At 40.3% G+C, this 17,767-nt stretch overlaps 1 protein-coding gene and 1 pseudogene across 1 annotated transcript; both read left to right on the top strand.

Moving 5' to 3' along the window:
• Nucleotides 1-138: 138 nt before the first annotated feature.
• Nucleotides 139-9,970, top strand: LOC107261832 (annotated as a pseudogene).
• Nucleotides 9,971-14,081: 4,111 nt separating this feature from the next.
• Nucleotides 14,082-16,564, top strand: LOC8263286 (protein DMP3). The gene has a single exon (XM_002526412.4). The coding sequence runs from the start codon at nt 15,635-15,637 to the stop codon at nt 16,325-16,327; it is 693 nt and encodes a 230-aa protein (XP_002526458.1). The 5' UTR covers nt 14,082-15,634; the 3' UTR covers nt 16,328-16,564.
• Nucleotides 16,565-17,767: the final 1,203 nt, after the last annotated feature.

Genomic DNA, 17,767 nt, shown 5'->3' with positions numbered 1-17,767 from the left:
ACAAGATATATATATTTTAGGTAGCCCGAGCAGTGTCGCTAAATGATATAACAGACGAGTGGCGCTTCGCAACTTGGCGTAAAAATCGAATTGTTACTGTTTGTCGTACAATTTGTGACGCGATTACCCGTAAATAATTGCCGTTGCCTTTCTTTTCCCAGGAGAATTATTTTTGTGTCGTTTTAATTATTTTCTTTCTTTTTTTTTTCGTTGCTAATTACATTTTCAACAACGTCCAGATAATATATTATACACATATATATGACTTTACTACTCTAGTTTAGTTTTTTTGACAAGTTAATAAAAAAATTACTGTATTAATTATATAATTTATAAAATCTAGTTCAATTTATATAAGAAAAGGTTTAGTATATAATTCTTATATTAATTATTTATATTTATTCACAATAACATAGCTGAATTTCAACCCCAGTTTTAATAAAATCACATAACAAATTACAATTTTTTATTTTTTATATTTCAATTATTTTCACCTTTTTTATTTTCTTATATGATTAATTAATAGTTCACTCAATGTTGATAGTCTGCGGCTGAGTAATTATTAGCCAGAGACATTCACTGATTCACAAATAATGGAGATTCAACATTTTCTTCATCAGCAGCCCTTAAAAGTTTATGAGACCGGAGACTTGGATGATGTTTGTTTGCTATGGATGTGATAATACATGAATTGTTTAACTAATCAAAGATGAAGAACAAATAAGAGAATCAATGTTGTGGAACACCAAATCTCACCTCAAGGATCAACAATGGCTGACTTGAGAGCTTTTCTAAGAAACAGATTACAACTCTTTTTTTTCGAAAAAAATGATAAGAAAAGAAGTGCTACAGTCCTAACAACTCTACTTACTTAATGTCCACTCACTTAATGACACGTGTCTCCCTCCAGCTCATTACTCACAATTGCTATAATAAATCTCCTTCCCTTCAAGGACTTTGACCTCAAGGTTCAAATGCAGGAGATTTCTTGCACAAATCAAAATAGAATTCTCATGTTGCTTCTTCACTAGGTTGGTTCTTCCATTTCATTAGAACCTTAGTAGCCGCTTGACCTTGACGATAGACCATTTTCCTCTCGAGGATAGCCTCCGGCTCCTTAACAAAGATGTTAGGAATCGCAAATGGTAGGGTTGAAGAAGCCATAACAAAACCTACATGCTTCTTCAATTGGGAGACATGGAACATAGGGTGGATACGAGAAGTTGCAAGCAACTTGAGCTTATATTTGGGTGCTAACTTTTGATTACTCCTATGCACCACACTTTGTTGTCTATAAGACTGGAGTTTAACATAAACAAAATCTCCAGTCTCAAAATGCCTCTCGCTCCTGTGTTGATTTGCATATTGCTCCATCCTATGTTGTGCCCTCAGGAGATGAAACTTTAAAATTTGAATCATGTTTTCCCTTTCTTGCAAACTTCTGGCCACCATATCTACCGTGGTTTCTCCTAGTAAGTAAGGAAGATGAGTAGGAGGTGCTTGTCCATAAACTACCTCATAAGGAGTGAGTTGAGTTGCAGTGTGGAATGTGGTATTATACCACCATTCAGCCAATGGGATCCACTTGCTCTAAAGATGTGGTGTATCACCACACATACACCTTAAGTAGGTCTCCAAACATCTGTTCACCACTTCAGTTTGCCCATCCGATTGAGGATGATATGCAGTAGACAAATTCAAAGATACCCCTTGTACAGTGAAGAGCTTCTGCCAAAAGTCACTCAAAAAAACAACATCTCTATCGCTTGTAATAGACTTAGGAAAACCATGCAATTTGAACACATGATCCAAAAAAATATTGTGCTATTGAAGCTGCAGAATATGGGTGTGATAATGACATAAAATGAGCAGATTTGCTCAACCTATCCACTACCACAAAAATCACAGATTTACCAAAAGATAGTGGCAATCCCTCTATAAAATCCATAGAGATATCACTCCAAATTTGCTCAGGAATTGGTAAAGGTTGTAACAGACCCGGATAGGCAGATCTGTCATATTTGCTTCTTTGACATACCACACAACTTTTGATGAAGTGTTGAATATCACTAGTTATATCCTTCCAATAAAATAAAGCCTTCACCCTTTGCAATGTAGCATCCCTCCCAGAATGCCCACTTGTACCAGAACAATGTAGCCACAGTAAAATTTGATTTCTGATCCCAGCATCATTACCAATAACAAGTTTGCCCTTCCTCCTCAAATGCCCATGAAGCCGGGTATAATATTTTTTGAATTTAGGATCCTTTTGTAACCCCTCTATTACTGATTTGAGGTTGATATCTGTAGTGTAGCAATTCCGAATAAGCTGCAATAAATCAGACTCAACTACAGACATAACCATACTTGTAACTTCAGAACTCTCTACCCTAGAAAGTGCATCTGCTACCAAGTTCTCTTTTCCTTGTTTATACTGGATGTCATAGTCAAATTCCAATAACTTGGGAAGCCATTGCTGCTGGATAGGAGTATTCAACCGCTGCTCCAACAAATACTTCAAACTTTTTTTATCTGTCTTAATAGTGAAATGATTGGTAAGAAGGTATGTCTCCACTTCTGCAATGCAAAGACCACTGCTAGAAGCTCCTTCTCATATATAGAATAGTGCAATTGCCTACCCTTCAAATGCTTGCTAATGTATGCTAAGGGATGACCATCTTGCATTAGAACAGCTCCCATGTCATAGCCACAAGCATCAGTTTCAACCACAAACTTCTTGTCAAAATCTGGTAATGCCAACACAGGAGCTTGACATAATGTAGTTTTCAAAGCCTCAAATGTTGTAGTAGCATCTTCACTCTACTCAAAACTGTCCTTCTTAAGTAACAAGGATAGTGGTCGAGCAATAACTCCATATCCTTGTACAAACTTTCTGTAGTAACCAGCCAACCCCAAAAATGCTTTTAATTGCTTCAAATTCTTAGGTATCGGCTAACTAGAGACAGCCTCAATCTTTTTAGGATCAATAGCTACACCAGGAGCAGATATAAAATGCCCTAAGTACTCCACACTTGCAACTGCAATTGCACACTTAATTCTCTTGGCAAATAGCTAGCTAGACCTTATAGCTTCAAAAACCATCTGTAAATGTTGCACATGATCCTCTAAGGTTGCACTATATATGAGGATGTCATCAAAAAATATTAGAACAAACTTCCTCAAGAATGGCCTGCACACAGAGTTCATCAAGTATTGGAATGTTGTCGGCGCATTGGTTAAGCCAAAGGGCATAATTAAGTACTCATAGTGTCCATTATGTGTCTTGAAGGCTGTTTTGTGGATATCTTCCTTACTCATCCTGACCTGGTGATATCCTGCCCTCAGATCTATCTTAGAAAAAGTTCGAAAGCCACCCAACTCATCCATAAGATCCTCTATCAACGGAATGGGAAATCTGTCTTTGACAGTGGTGGCATTCAACCCTCTATAAACCACACACATACGCCAAGTTCCATCTTTTTTCTTCACCAATACCATAAGAGAAGCATATGAACTTGAACTTGGTTGAATGATCCCGACAGTTAACATCTCTATGACCATTTTGTCAATCTCATTTTTCTAGTGGATAGCATACCTATAAGGCCTCTGATTAACTGGATCCGCTCTTTGCACAAATGGAATCTTATGGTCATGTCCTTCTCTGACGTACAACATAGCTAATTGTCCCTCTTGACCCAATAATTTGTTGAAGCTTTAAGCTTTAAGCTCCTTTACAGACCCTGGACTAATCCCTTGCAAAACCAGTTTCTTATTGGCTACTTTAAACTCCATTATCAATTGTTTAAAGTCCCATGAGATCTTTTCTAACGTTTCCAACCATTGCACCCCTAACACTATATCGCAACACCCTAACGGAATAACCATCAGATCTGCTTGAAATGGAACATGCTGAAACTGCCACTGGAACCTCTCAATCTTGGCCGACACATTCAAGGTACTTCCATCAGCCACAGAAACCTTTGACAATCCCGAGTTCATTAATTTGTAACCAAATTTCTCAACTACTTTGGCATCTATAAAATTGTGTGTACTCCCTGAATCAATCAAGATAAAGAGTGCTCGTTTACCGTGTATTCTCTTGACTCTCATAGTACTGTAATTGGACACACCTGCTACTGCATGAACATAAATTTGCACATCAATCTCTTCATTCTGCACAACCTCCTCCATTAGATCTTCTTCCCCATTATCATCCAATTCCATCACATAGAGTTGGCTCTTTTTATGCTTTAGGTAATGAGTTTGTGTATAAGGTTCATCACAAAGATAGCACAAGCCTTTAGCCCTCCTTTCACTCATCTCAGCAGCATTCAAGAACTTCCTTCCACCAGAATTTCTCTCCACTGGTTTGGTAGTCTCGCTTGTGGATCGTGGTGTGATATTACTTTCCTTCTTCCCACTGTCAGCAACCTTGCTAAACCCTCCTCTCTGAGCAAAAGAATTCCCAGATTGGCTAACCATTCTTGGATGAGCCAATTCATAAAGTTTCCCCAAAGTGAAACATTGTCTCACAGTGTGAGGTTGAAACATTCGAATGTGCATCTGAATGTCATTGCGCAACCCTGCTAAGTATGCACTCACCAGGTAATCTTCAGGCATCCTTACCCTATTTCTTATCATCTCAAATTTATCGTGATACGCCACAATACCCTCAGTTTCCCTCAATTTCATAAGATCCGCGATAGGATCATCAACAACTTCCCCAAACCATTCCAAAAGCAAGATTTTGTACCTAGACCAATTAAGAATCATACCTCTGGATTCCTCGGTTTGAACCACTGATTGATGCCAACAAGCTGCCTTCTCTTCAAGATGAATCGAGGCCAGATTCACTTTAATCTCCTCTAAAGTCTGATCGATCAAGAAGAATTTTTCACATTTGAACAACCAATCCCGCACTAGAGATCCATTGAATCTTGAAAAGTCCAATCTTGATAGCCTGGTTAACCCCGAATAACCATTGTTGCCAGCCATCATCCCTCATTGCCTTGGTCTTACCCCTTCCATATTCTGAGAGCTCGGCTGAAACCCCCGACTTTGAGCTTGAAAATTCTGCTGTAAAGGTTGTCCCGTATCCCCTAGTTGAGGAGGACCCGTCCTTCTTCCATTAGCTGTCGAAGCTCTATTGGTGAACAATTCGAAAGCTTCAAACATCTCTGCCATTCTAGATTTCAAACATTCATCGATCTCTGACAGCTTGGAATCGATTTTCTCTTCCAACTTGCCTTCCATAGCTGCGATCTTAGAGTTGAACGTCTCTTTCATCTCACGCTTCGGCCCCTCCTGCAGTAAAGCTTGCGAACGTGTTTCTGGCATTGAAGTTTATTTCCGAGGATTGACAGCTCTGGTACCAATTTAATACAGGAATTGTTTAACTAATCAAAGATAAATAACAAATAAGAGAATCAATGTTGTGGAACACTAAATCTCACCTCAAGGTCCAACAATGGCCGACTTGTGAGCTTTTCTAAGAAACATATTACAGCTCTGTTTTTTTGAAAAAAAGGATAAGAAAAGAAGTGCTATGTCCACTCACAATATGACACGTGTCCCCCTCCAGCTCATTACTCACAATTGCTGTAACATGTGACCACTTGGTATCTCCTGCAGGTCACACTTATGGCTGTAGTGATTGTGATTTTTTTCTCCATGAATCTTGTGCTAAGCTTCCGCAAGTACGCCAAACATTTTCTTCACCCATGTCCTCTTTATCTCACAATTGGATCCTTCGTATGCAATGGTTGTTATGGTGATCGCTTTAGCTGTTTTACCTACCGCTGTAAAAACTGCGACTTTGATCTTGATGTTGACTGTGCTCGACTTCCGACAATCAAATCAGAAAGTGAAGAGCAGATCTAACATTACAGTCATCGGCATTCTTTGATGCTCATTGGCAAGTTGGGGGATAGTGATAATGATGCTTCTTGCAAAATATGTGGAAAGCACTGCTCAGATCCTATGACTAGCTATGGCTGCCGCAACTGCGAGTCTTATCTTCACAAATCTTGCATGGACATGTTGCCTGAAACGATTCAAGTCTTTCTGCGCCCATGCCAACTGGTTTTGCTCTCAATCCCTTCTTTTCTTTGTGATGCTTGTGTGAAAGAGTACTCAGGTTTGTCCTTTCGCTGTGGCAAGTGTTATTTCGAGCTGTGTGTTGGATGTTATCTATTTAGTATTGCAATAAAAGCTGAAGATGAGCATATTACACATTTTAGTCACAGGCATCCTTTAAGACTCTTTGAAAAGATAGAAGAAGGTGAAGCTTTCTGTTCAATTTGTTCAACGATCTGCCTGACATTTGCGTATGGTTGCAAGAACGTAGCTTTTACTTCCACAGGGCTTGCATGGACATTCTACCTCAAGAGATTCAACTCTACTTTCATCCATGCTCCCTCATTTCTCGCTCAACTCCATCTTATAAATGTGATGCTTGCTGTAATGATCATTCTGGAGTGTACTTCCGTTGTGGAGCTTGTCGTTTTAAACTCTTTGTTGAATGTTCCACAAGGCATAGAACAAGTTCAGATGAAAATGACAAAGGGTGGGTTCAACACTTCAATCACCACCATCCTTTAATTCTATCAGAGAACATGGATGATTACCGTGAAGTTTCTTGTGTCATCTGCGGAAAAATCGCCTCCGAGTCTGTATATCATGTAGTCAATGCAAATTTTATTTCCATAAAGCTTGCATGGACGTGTTACCTCAAAAGCTTGATAAGCATCTCTTTCATTCATGCCCTCGTTCTTGCTCTCTAATTTTGCTCACAACCCCATCCTATCAGTGTCGTGGATGTGACAAAACCTGTAGAGGATTAACCCTTTGCTGCAGAAGGTGCCAGTTTTATCTGTGTATTGAATGTGCTCTACTGCCTACAATACAGTTGAGGGCTTGTGAGAAGATTCAGCATTTCCTCCATGAACATCCATTTATAGTTAGCGAGAAGAAAGTTGTTGAGGTTTGCTGCAATATATGTGGAACTCCTTGCTTGGGTCTTACTTATGGTTGTAGCAGATGCAAGTTGTATCTACACGAATCCTGTGCTAAATTACCTCAGAAGATAAAGAATTTCTCTCATTTGGCCCACCCTCTCATCTTGGCTTCTCATATCCCAAAGGAAGGAAGACGAGTTATGAGTAAGAAGAAATCCACAAAGGCAAGATGCCCATTATGTCTCAAAGATCGTTCTGACTTTCCTTTTGCTGTAACAAATGCAATCTCCAACTTGATGTTGAATGTGCTTTACTAGAGCCCACAATAGAATATCCAGGTCACAGTCACCGTCTTACTATTGTTGATAAAATACATGACAAACTTGAATGCAACTTCTGTAAAACCTGCTGCAAAAATTCTCCTGCATTTCATTGTCTCGAATGCAATTTCAGTCTCCACCTCCTGTGTGGTCCATTGCCCTGCACCATCAAACATGAGTGTCACATAGATACCCTGACCCTCAAAGATCAACCTGTTGAAGATGATGATGATGATGATGAGGGCTTTTATTATGATGCTTGTGAGAGACAAAGGGATCCTAGACTTTGTGTTTACTATTGTGCACTAGGTTGCCCAATGATCGTTGACGTGAAGTGCATAATTTCAGAGGTAAGCTTAATTTATATTCACACACTTGTTTTAAAAGTTCAGAATTTTATTACTTTATCTGTGTCTAGGTTTTAGCATCACTAAGGGGAAAGCATGGAAATGTGGAATTGAGAATTGTTGTTAGAAACATAACTAGTAAGGTAGTAATAATGAGCAAAGACTTAGCAGTAGAAGCAATGGAGCAAAACGAAATAGACAAAATTGTAAGGAAATCAGACATACAAAGCAAGGCTCATCAATCCTTGGATGAGATACTAATTTCTTTAAATGCTGTTGAGAGGAGGCAACTTGATGATATTGAAGCAACTGTGCAAAGGGAAGTAGAGACGACTATGGTATCACTTGAAAGCAAGGATGACACAAATACTTTTGCATACTATTCAGAGGAAAGCTTGAAAAGATTCATGGAAAGGTTGAGTTCTTCCATTTTAGAAACTGAGATTCCAGATTTTATATTGGAACATGATAAATTCATTAATTTTCAGGACTACTTGGTTCCTCTCACTCTTATCCCCACTTTCCAAGATTTGCTTGGCAGGAATTAGGACATTTGTGATGGGTCCATTTTAAGTACTCTAAGGAGAAAGTCTTTAATTTTCTACTTTTTACGTGGTGTTATAGAGAACATGCGTGCAATAAGGATTATGGATCTTACTGACAAAAAGCCTAGGAGAGTGGTTTGCATGTCTGAAATGGGTGAAATATGCTGGCTTCAAATTTCAGTTCATTTCTGAACATATGAAACATGTGGCACATGCGCACTTTGTAGTTCAGAAAGTTAATGGATGAAAATTCCCATTCATCTGCAGCAAGAAATTGAGCAGATCCCTCAAGAAATAAAAGAACTGACAGCAAAATTAAGGACCCTTGAAAAAAAGCAAGAGAATAATAATAGACATGTAAAATCTGCAAGAAGCAGCCTGTCGAAGCAGTTCTGTAATGTCCCTTTGGCAATAAAGTGGAAGCCTGCAGCTGATGGCCTGCTTTGATATGTGCATGGACATGATTGGGATTGGTCATATGCGTCGTTAGAAGGACGAAGCTGTTGAATCTACAATCTCAAATCGCAAGGCTGCAAATCCAGTTCTCATTGATCCTTATTTTCTTCAATCATCTGAATTTTGCTTACAGATCATATGCAAGAGCTGCTCATTTGCAGGTAATTTCTCAGCTTATCCTTTTTGCTGTGCTATTTTCCAGGACCCAGTGATCAGCGCAACCAAGTGTCACGTGAGTTTTGTTTTATCACCAAAATTTTGCCTACGTGCGGCCTAACTCGCTTGATTTCCCTGAAAGTCAAGATAGCTAGTCAGCCTTCCCTTGATTGCCAAACTCAGCAGCATAATAGCAATTACGCTAGCGGAAGTAAATTTACGAAAGTGGCACAAAGAGACGCAAGAATTTTGGAAGTGTATGCTTGTATTGTTTAACTCACTATAAGTCTCTTTACACTTCTCTCTTTATAGTTACAATGAGCACACTCTCTCTCTCTACACAACCATGAACAACCTACAAATGATACAAGGAAGGGGTATTTATAGTTTTTCCCCCCTGTCCGCCAACATGGCCGTGTTCCAAGCCGTGTTGGGACATGGCCGTGCTCAAGGCCGTGTTGAGAACACGGTTTGGGGTTATTGGCCGTGTTACCTACTGTGGTCGTGTTCTCCCGAAGCTTCTAGGTCTTTCGCATTTGTATTCAACCAACACGGGCGTGTTCTTGGGCGTGTTGCAAACACGGGCAGTGTTGAAATCCAACATGACCGTGTTGTGTAGCCTTCCCTGCCTAGCTGCGAGGCGGGCCGTGACATTCTCCCCCACTCAATCTGGCAACGCCCCCGTTGCCTGCTCCTCGTAAGCTTTAATTTTCTCCTCAAATTGCCACAAGTCACGAATTGGCTCCCAACTTGCCTCACTCTCGGGGAGTCCCTTCCACTTGACAAGAAACTCCGTCATAGGAGGTTGATTGGACTGTGGCACCTTACGGTGGGAGATGATGTAGTCCACCTCTTTGTCATACTGAGCCCGCACATTCAGAGGAGCTCTTGTAGACTTACTTCGGCTTGGGTCATCGTGATCCTCCTTAAAAGGCTTCAACATGCTCATATGGAAAACAAGATGGATCTTGATGCCTTGGGGAAGTTCTACCTTGTACGCCACCTTTCCCACTCGTTTAATAATGGAGAAAGGTCCTTCATATCTTCTTCAGAGCCCCCAATGAAGTTCGTCGGCTTTGCCATGCAGGTATAGCTTGACAAGCACTTTATTCCCTTCTTGAAACTCCATTGGCCTCCTCTTCTTGTCCGCCCATTTCTTCATTCGCTTGGATGCCTTTTCCAAGTAAGCTCGAGCGACATCGGCCTTGCTCCTTCCATTCCTTCGCAAGCTCAAGGCGGGTGGACTCGACCGGTCCCAGGGCAAGAGTGCTCGGTGTGTAGGGTTGTTGGCCCGTGACTATCTCAAATGGACTCTTGCCGGTAGACTCACTTCTTTGCAAATTATAAGAGAATTGGGCAACATCAAGCAACTTCGCCCAATCTCGTTGGTTGGCACTCACGTAGTGCCTTAGATAAAGTTCCAAAAGTGCATTGATCCTCTTCGTTTGCCCATCCGTTTGGGGGTGCATACTCGTAGAGAACCTGAGGTCGGTGCCTAGTAGCTTGAACAACTCTGTCCAAAACCGACCCGTGAAGCTCGTATCCCGATCGCTTACTATGGATCTTGGCACACCCCAATATTTCACCACATGTTTCATGAATAGACGGCCAACTTCTTCGGCAGTGATGGCCTTCGGAGCTGGAATGAAGATGCCGTATTTAGAGAACCGATCCACCACCACAAAGATCCATGCACAACCTTCTGATAAAGGGAACCCCACGATAAAATCCATGAAAACACTTTCCCATGGTCTCTCAGGAATAGGAAGTGGCTCTAGTAAACCACCCGGGGCTTGCTGCTCCATCTTGTCTTGTTGGCACACAAGACAAGTCTTCACATAGGCCTCCACATCTTCCTTCATGCGGGGCCAATAGTAGGCATTCTCCACAAGCGCCATCGTTCGTTGAATGCCGGGATGACCTGCCCACTTGCTGTCGTGGCACTCTTTAAGGATCTCCTTCCTTAGATTATCATGGAGCGGCACATATAACCTCCTCCTTTTTGTGTAAAGCAAGTCTCCTTCCAGCCAAAACCTTCGAGTCTTACCTTCTTTTATAAGAGCAAGGAAGTTCTTGGCCATCAGATCATGCTTTAGCCCCTCCTTGATGCGCTCCGCCAAGTTGCATGCAGGACGACTTATATCGGCAAGCTCCCCCTTCCTGCTTAGGGCATCGGCAACAAGGTTTGCTCTTCCTGGTGTACTCCATGACATAGTCAAATTCCGCAAGAAAGTCTTGCCACCTAGCTTGTTTTGGTATGAGCTTCTTTTGCGTTTGAAAGTAGCTAGTGGCGACGTTGTCGGTTTTGACCACAAACTTGCTCCCAAGTAAATAGTGCCTCCATGTCCGCAAGTAATGGACTATTGCAGTCATCTCCTTTTCTTGCACCGTATACCTCCTTTCGGTGTCATTCAGCTTTCGGCTTTCGAAGGCTATCAGATGCCTCTCTTGCATGAGTACTCCACCAATAGAAAAATCGGAAGCATCCATGTGGATCTCGAATGCCTTTGTATAGTCGGGGAGTGCTAAGATTGGCTCCTCCATAATCGCCTTCTTTAGCCCCTCGAAGGCTTCTTGGCACCTCATAGACCAGTCCCAGGCACGACCCTTCTTAAGTAAATCCGTTAAGGGAGTGGCAATGGAAGAATAACCCTTAATGAACCTCCGGTAGTAGTTTACCAATCCAAGGAAAGACCTCAACTCTGTCACCTTGGCCGGCGGCTCCCAATCTTGGATGGCCTTCACTTTTGAACCGTCCATCCTCAACTTCCCATTGCCAACGGTATGCCCAAGGAACGCCACTTCTCGTTGGGCAAACAAGCATTTCTCCTTTTTAATGTAGAGCTCATTGACCCGCAAGGCTTTAAACACTAGCCTTAAGTGCTCTATGTGCTCCTCCAGAGTGTTGCTGTACACAACAATATCATCGAGGTAAACAACAAAAAATTGATCAAGGTAAGGAGCAAGTACTTTGTTCATCAACGTACAGAATGTGGCCGGCGCGTTTGTGAGGCCAAAGGGCATGACAAGAAATTCATACGACCCATATCTCGTCACGCACGCCGTCTTTGGCTCATGTCCTTCAGAAATGCGTACCTGGTAGTACCCAGACCGTAAATCCAACTTGGTAAACCACTTAGCACCACCAAGTTGATCGAAAATGTCTGCAATGTTAGGAATCGGGTACTTATTCTTGATTGTGATCTTGTTTAGCGCTCGGTAGTCAATGCATAACCGAAGAGAACCATCATGCTTCCTCTGAAATAGAACCGGCGCACCATAGGAGCTTTGGACGGCCTTATATAGCCTGCATCAAGCAGCTCCTTAAGTTGCCTCCTTAGTTCCTCCAGCTCAGGAGGCGCTATACGGTAGGGTGCAAAGGCGGGTGGTTTGGCTCCCGATTCTAGCTCAATCTCGTGGTCCACTTCTCGGCGTGGAGGAAGTTTCTTCGGCAGCTCTGGCGGCATAACATCTTTAAACTCATCAAGCACGCCTCGGATAGGGCTTGGAAGTGTGGCATTATCAACATGTGGACCTTCTTCCACTTTGAGGGTTGCTAGGAAGGTTGGCTCCTTCCTTTTTACCCCCTTAGAGAGCTGTATGGCCGATACCATTTTGTCTTGGCTTAGCTCCCTCTTTATCGGCACAACACAAGGTTGGCCATTCTCCATTATGCACATGGTGTTGGCGTAAGGAACCAAGAATGCCTTCACCATGTCGAGGAAGTCCATACCAAGATAAAATAGTTGATCATCAATAGGAGTAATGGTGATATTGACCTTACCTTGCCATTGGCCTATTCGGATGTTAGTCCCTCTCGCAATGCCAATGATAGGTAGTCTCTTCGCATTTACACCTTTAATGAAGCCCTTTTCCTTTTCGTAAGGCAGCTTTATAGAGTCAGCCACCTCTTTCATCATGTATATTGTATCAGCTCCAGTGTCCACCATGGCTTGAATGCTTTTGCCTCCGATGTTCGTCTCCACGTACATCCGCCCACGAGGCTTTTGCTCCACTTTGGCTTGGATAGCATTGAGGAGTCGAAGGGAAGCAATTCTTCGCTCTTCTTCTTGCCTCTCTTCTTCGGTGATCACTAATGCTCCAAGCTTTCCACGTTTTGGACACTCATAGGCCCGATGAGGTCCATTGCATATGAAGCAGGCAAGCTTTCTCGGAGAAGAACTACGCCTGTCTTCCTTCTTCCACTTGCCCTTATCCTTGTATGAAGCCTTACCATCCTTGGTGGAAGATTTTCCCCTATCTCCACTACCTTTGTCGCTTCCTTCGTACCTTTTTACCTTTGGTTTAAACGAGTCCTTCCTCTTCAACTCTATCAAGGGACTCTAAGCCCATCGCGGTGGCAAGGTCCTGCACACCTCGCCTTTCTAGCTCCAACTGAGCCCACCGAGATAACCCATCAATGAAGGCATGAAAAGCTTCCTTCTCCCCCAAATCGGGAATCTCCAACATCAATTTGGAGAATTCCTTCACATATTCCCGAATATGACCATCTCTATGTTGGAGACGTCGAAGCTTTGATCTCGCCTCCTTCTCGGCGTTGTCGGGATAGAATTGCTTCTTGAGCTCCCGAACAAAATCTTCCCATGTACTAATGGTGCAGAGGCCTTTTTTCACATCCTCGCACCTACGTCTCCACCATACGGTAGCAATATCACTCAAGTAGAGAGATACGGACTTTACCTTAGTGGCGTCGTCCACTATGCCCATTGCCTCAAAGTATCCCTCCAAGTTCCACAAGAAGTTGTCAATCTCCCTTGCACTCCTCGCCCCACCGTAGGCCTTTGGTTTAGGAGTATCGACTTTGTGGACCGTCGCTGCTTGCGTTCCCCCACTCTTTGCCAACGCGGTCTTACACAAATTAAGTTCCACCTCGAGCTTGTCGACCTTCTCCAAGCATTGGACAAGCAACTTCTCGAAAGCCTCATTGTCCCTCGATAAATTGTCGGCGAGAACATTCAAGGCACCCTGCATCTCCCCGCGAAGCTCTCCGTCGTCCCCCTTAGACTCTGGCTTCTCGATGCGTAGGTCCATGTCTTCGATTCTATCTCCCCAATCGGACATGGTAGTCTCCACCCTGACTAGCCTTTCCTCTATCGCGTCAATCATGTCGCGGGACTTATCCCTCCGGCCCTTTCCGCTATCCTTTCCTCCTTCCCTTGGAGTAGGAGGAGCGGTAGAAGTGGATTGCTCACCAACTTTGGCCATTATCTCGTGCAAGAATTCTCCCGAAGAATTTAACCGCGCTCTACTTCTAACTGTGGCGTGATACCAACCTGCTCTGTCTCGAACTTGGCTTTGTCTCGAACCTTGCTCTGATACCAACTGTCACGTGAGTTTTATTTTATCACCAAAACTTTGCCCACGTGCGGCCTAGCTCGCTTGATTTTCCCGAAAGTCAAGATAGTTAGTCAGCCTTCCCTTGATTGCCAAACTCGGCAGAATGAAAGCAATTACGCTAGCGGAAGTAAATTTACGAAAGTGGCACAAAGAGACGCAAGAATTTTGGAAGTGTATGCTTGTATTGTTTAACTCACTATAAGTCTCTTTACACTTCTCTCTTTATAGTTACAATGAGCACACACTCTCTCTCTACACAACCATGAACAACCTACAAATGATACAAGGAAGGGGTATTTATAGTTTTTCCCCCCTGTCCGCCAATATGGCCGTGTTCCAGGCCGTGTTGGGACATGGCCGTGCTCAAGGCCGTGTTGAGAACACGGTTTGGGGTTATTGGCCGTGTTACCTACTGTGGCCGTGTTCTCCCGAAGCTTCTAGGTCTTTCGCATTTGTATTCAACCAACACGGGCGTGTTCTTGGGTGTGTTGGAAACACGGGCAGTGTTGAAATCCAACACGGCCATGTTGTGTAGCCTTCCCTGCCTAGCTGCGAGGCGGGCCGTGACACAAGGCTGCTGCAGAAGATGCTAAATTTTATGTTTTTGATTTGCTTGTGACTGATGGGTACTTGTCAGGATGTTGTTAAGGAAGATTAAATTTAATTGAATTGTAGTACTTGAAGAATAACCATAATTCACATGTAACTTCAAACAAAATTATACATTATCACTATATTTATAAATATCAAAAAGAATTTCTAACCCCCGTTAGACCTCCTAAACAAACAAAAAAGAATGTGTTTTAATAAGCCATCATAAAGAGAAGCATCCTTGCTGTGAGCAAGCACGGATACACAAGTAGAGTACTCTGTTTAACAATAATGCAATTTAGTTTCCAGAAGTAAACCCAAGAACTTATCCATACTCGTGCCAAATACATTTTCCTGATAGGTTTCTTCGAAAGGAAAGTAAACCTTTATTGCGTTGTTAAAAGGTAGATGGCCATTGAGAGATTAATCAACTAATACTTGGTCAATACAAATGGCCATTGACAATTCAATCAAGCTTTGAGTTCCCAACACAAGCCACAAAAAAGATAGAACCCTATGTATAACTTCTTAGATAGACTCTGTTACATTCAATAAAAATAAATCATATTAATTAATCCCGATACATAAATATCAGTCACATGAAATCATATTAAAATATTCACATATCCACATGGCCATTGAAGCAGTCAATCAACTTCAAACTACATTATTGACCTTCTTTTCTTTAGTTTAGGAAAGTCCATGGAAATTGCAATAACAACCTTTCAAGACAAGTTAATGATACTTAATCCCTTTGATATATAGATTCATATGTAGCTTTTCCAGCCATTTTCAATTTTCTTCTACTCTCATATATATTCATCTTCATTATATCAATCTTTGTTACGTACTGAACCAACAAGTTAGATCATCTCTATTATTTCCATAAGTTCAGAACCACCAAGATGTCTCAGTCTCTTAGGGCAAGAACTGCATCCACCAAGCAGGAACCAATACCTGAGGTATCAACAGCAAGCTCAAGTTCAGCTAGCGATGATCATCTTCATGAGCCTGAAACTCCAAAATCCCCATCAAGATCATCACCTTCTCTCTCCCAACGCGCAATCTCACAGACCCTAACAAGCACAGCAAACCTAGCAAATCTTCTCCCTACAGGAACCCTTTTAGCATTTCAGCTTCTAACACCAATCTTTACCAACAATGGCGCGTGCGACTCCGTGACACGCCCTATGACCTTGTGTCTGCTTGCTCTGCTCGCCATTTCTTGTTTTCTTTCTTCGTTTACAGACAGTGTGAAATCATCTGACGGGAAGCAGGTGTATTATGGGATTGCAACTTTCAAAGGGATTTTTCTGTTTGACTGTCCAGACCCTGTAGGCGCAGGATTGAAAGATTTGAGCAAGTACAAGATCAGGTTTATTGATGGAGTTCATTCTGTTCTGTCTGTGCTTGTTTTTATTGCTTTTGCTTTGAGGGATAAAAATGTGGTGAGTTGCTTCTATCCTATGCCTAAACATGAAACTCAAGAAGTTCTGAACATTGCTCCAGTTGGAATTGGATTAATCTGCAGCTTGTTGTTTGTTGTCTTTCCAACAAGAAGGCATGGAATTGGCTATCCTGTTACAGCAGGCAAATAATTGACCATTTCTCCCTTTCTATCATTTTTTTTTTTTTGGTAAAGCCCTTGTGTATTTCTTTCTTTCTTTTCTTTCCTTTTAAATTAATTAGTTTTTTTCCCTGTCGGAAAGACATTATTATATTCGATTTATGTTCTTTTTCTTTTTTGTCAATTTGTAAGATTTCTTTACTTAGTTTGTGGTCCATTGATGGCTGCCAGCTTCATATATATACAATGCCGACTTTGATTTGGTAAAGGGTAGAGATTGTGAATTGTTTATCATCTTGTGGGAAATTAGATGGAAGAAATTGTATTGACGCTAAAACCTGATTTTTTTTAAAAACGAAATTAGGAAAGTATAGAGTTACTTCAACGGTCTTGCACGACACGCGTATTTTTTATATTATATAAATTAGATGGAATAAATAATATAAGGCTAATTATTACTTATTTTGTGTATTTTTTATATTATATTAGTTATTTTTTATATTTAAAAAATATAATTTTTTATTTTTTTAATTTATAATTTTATAGTAAAAACTCACTCCGTCAGCATTTTCGTTAAATAGCCGTCAATTAAATTTAATTTTATACTATTTACCTCTTAATCTTTCGTGTAATATACAAGTTAACTCTTATAATTTATTTATTATCCTAAAATCCCCTTATCTAATTTTTGTATAAAAATCAATTTTAGTGTTTATATAAAATTTTAATTAGTGTTCTTTAATTACTCTAATTTTTAACATAATTAAATTCTATTAAAATCTAAATATCTTAAAGTACTTATATTAATCAACATATTGAAAACTCATATAAAATAACTTTGAATTGTTAAAACAAATGAATAATTAATTTTGTTAATTTTGTTACAGTATTATAACTTTGATGAAAAATTTGAGAATCAAATTACATTCTTTTATCAATTTAGTTTCTTAATTGCATTGACTTTTAAAATATAAAGAAATTTTAGTGTTATAGATAAAATATATAGGGCAATTTGTATATTACACAAAAAAATCGAGGGACAAATAGTATAAAACTAAATCTAATTATTGATTTCCTAATAAAAATTCTAACGGAATGAGTTTTTAGTATAAAATTACAAAATAGAGTAATAAAAAAATATTTTTTAAATATTAGAAAGTAATTAGTATAATATAAAAAAGACAAGAGGTAAATAATAATCATCTTAATAATATATGTTTTTAGTAAATTTAGTAATGAGAAAATGATATACTTTAAATTTTTTATAATTATTTTATATATGTTATTTAACAACAGAATACATTCTATTATGAGTAGTAAAAAAGGAAAAATAATAAAAATATATATGTTGTTTTTTTATCAAATTTATCATGATCTTTTATTTTTTTATTTTTATTGTCTTAAAATATTAAAAATATGGGATTTTATTTTCTTTTAAATTACAGTTTTGGTTATCTTTTTGTTTTTCTTT

This window comes from Ricinus communis, chromosome 6, assembly GCF_019578655.1.
Source record: "Ricinus communis isolate WT05 ecotype wild-type chromosome 6, ASM1957865v1, whole genome shotgun sequence".
NCBI classification, from domain to species: domain Eukaryota; kingdom Viridiplantae; phylum Streptophyta; class Magnoliopsida; order Malpighiales; family Euphorbiaceae; genus Ricinus; species Ricinus communis.
The sequence above is the reverse complement of the archived record's forward strand: the minus strand, read 5'-3'. Positions and strand labels throughout refer to the sequence as shown.

What these genes read in the sequence shown, in the direction of transcription:
- LOC8263286 (XM_002526412.4), top strand. Translation starts at nt 15,635, where the DNA reads ATGTCTCAGTCTCTTAGGGCAAGAACTGCATCCACCAAGCAGGAACCA.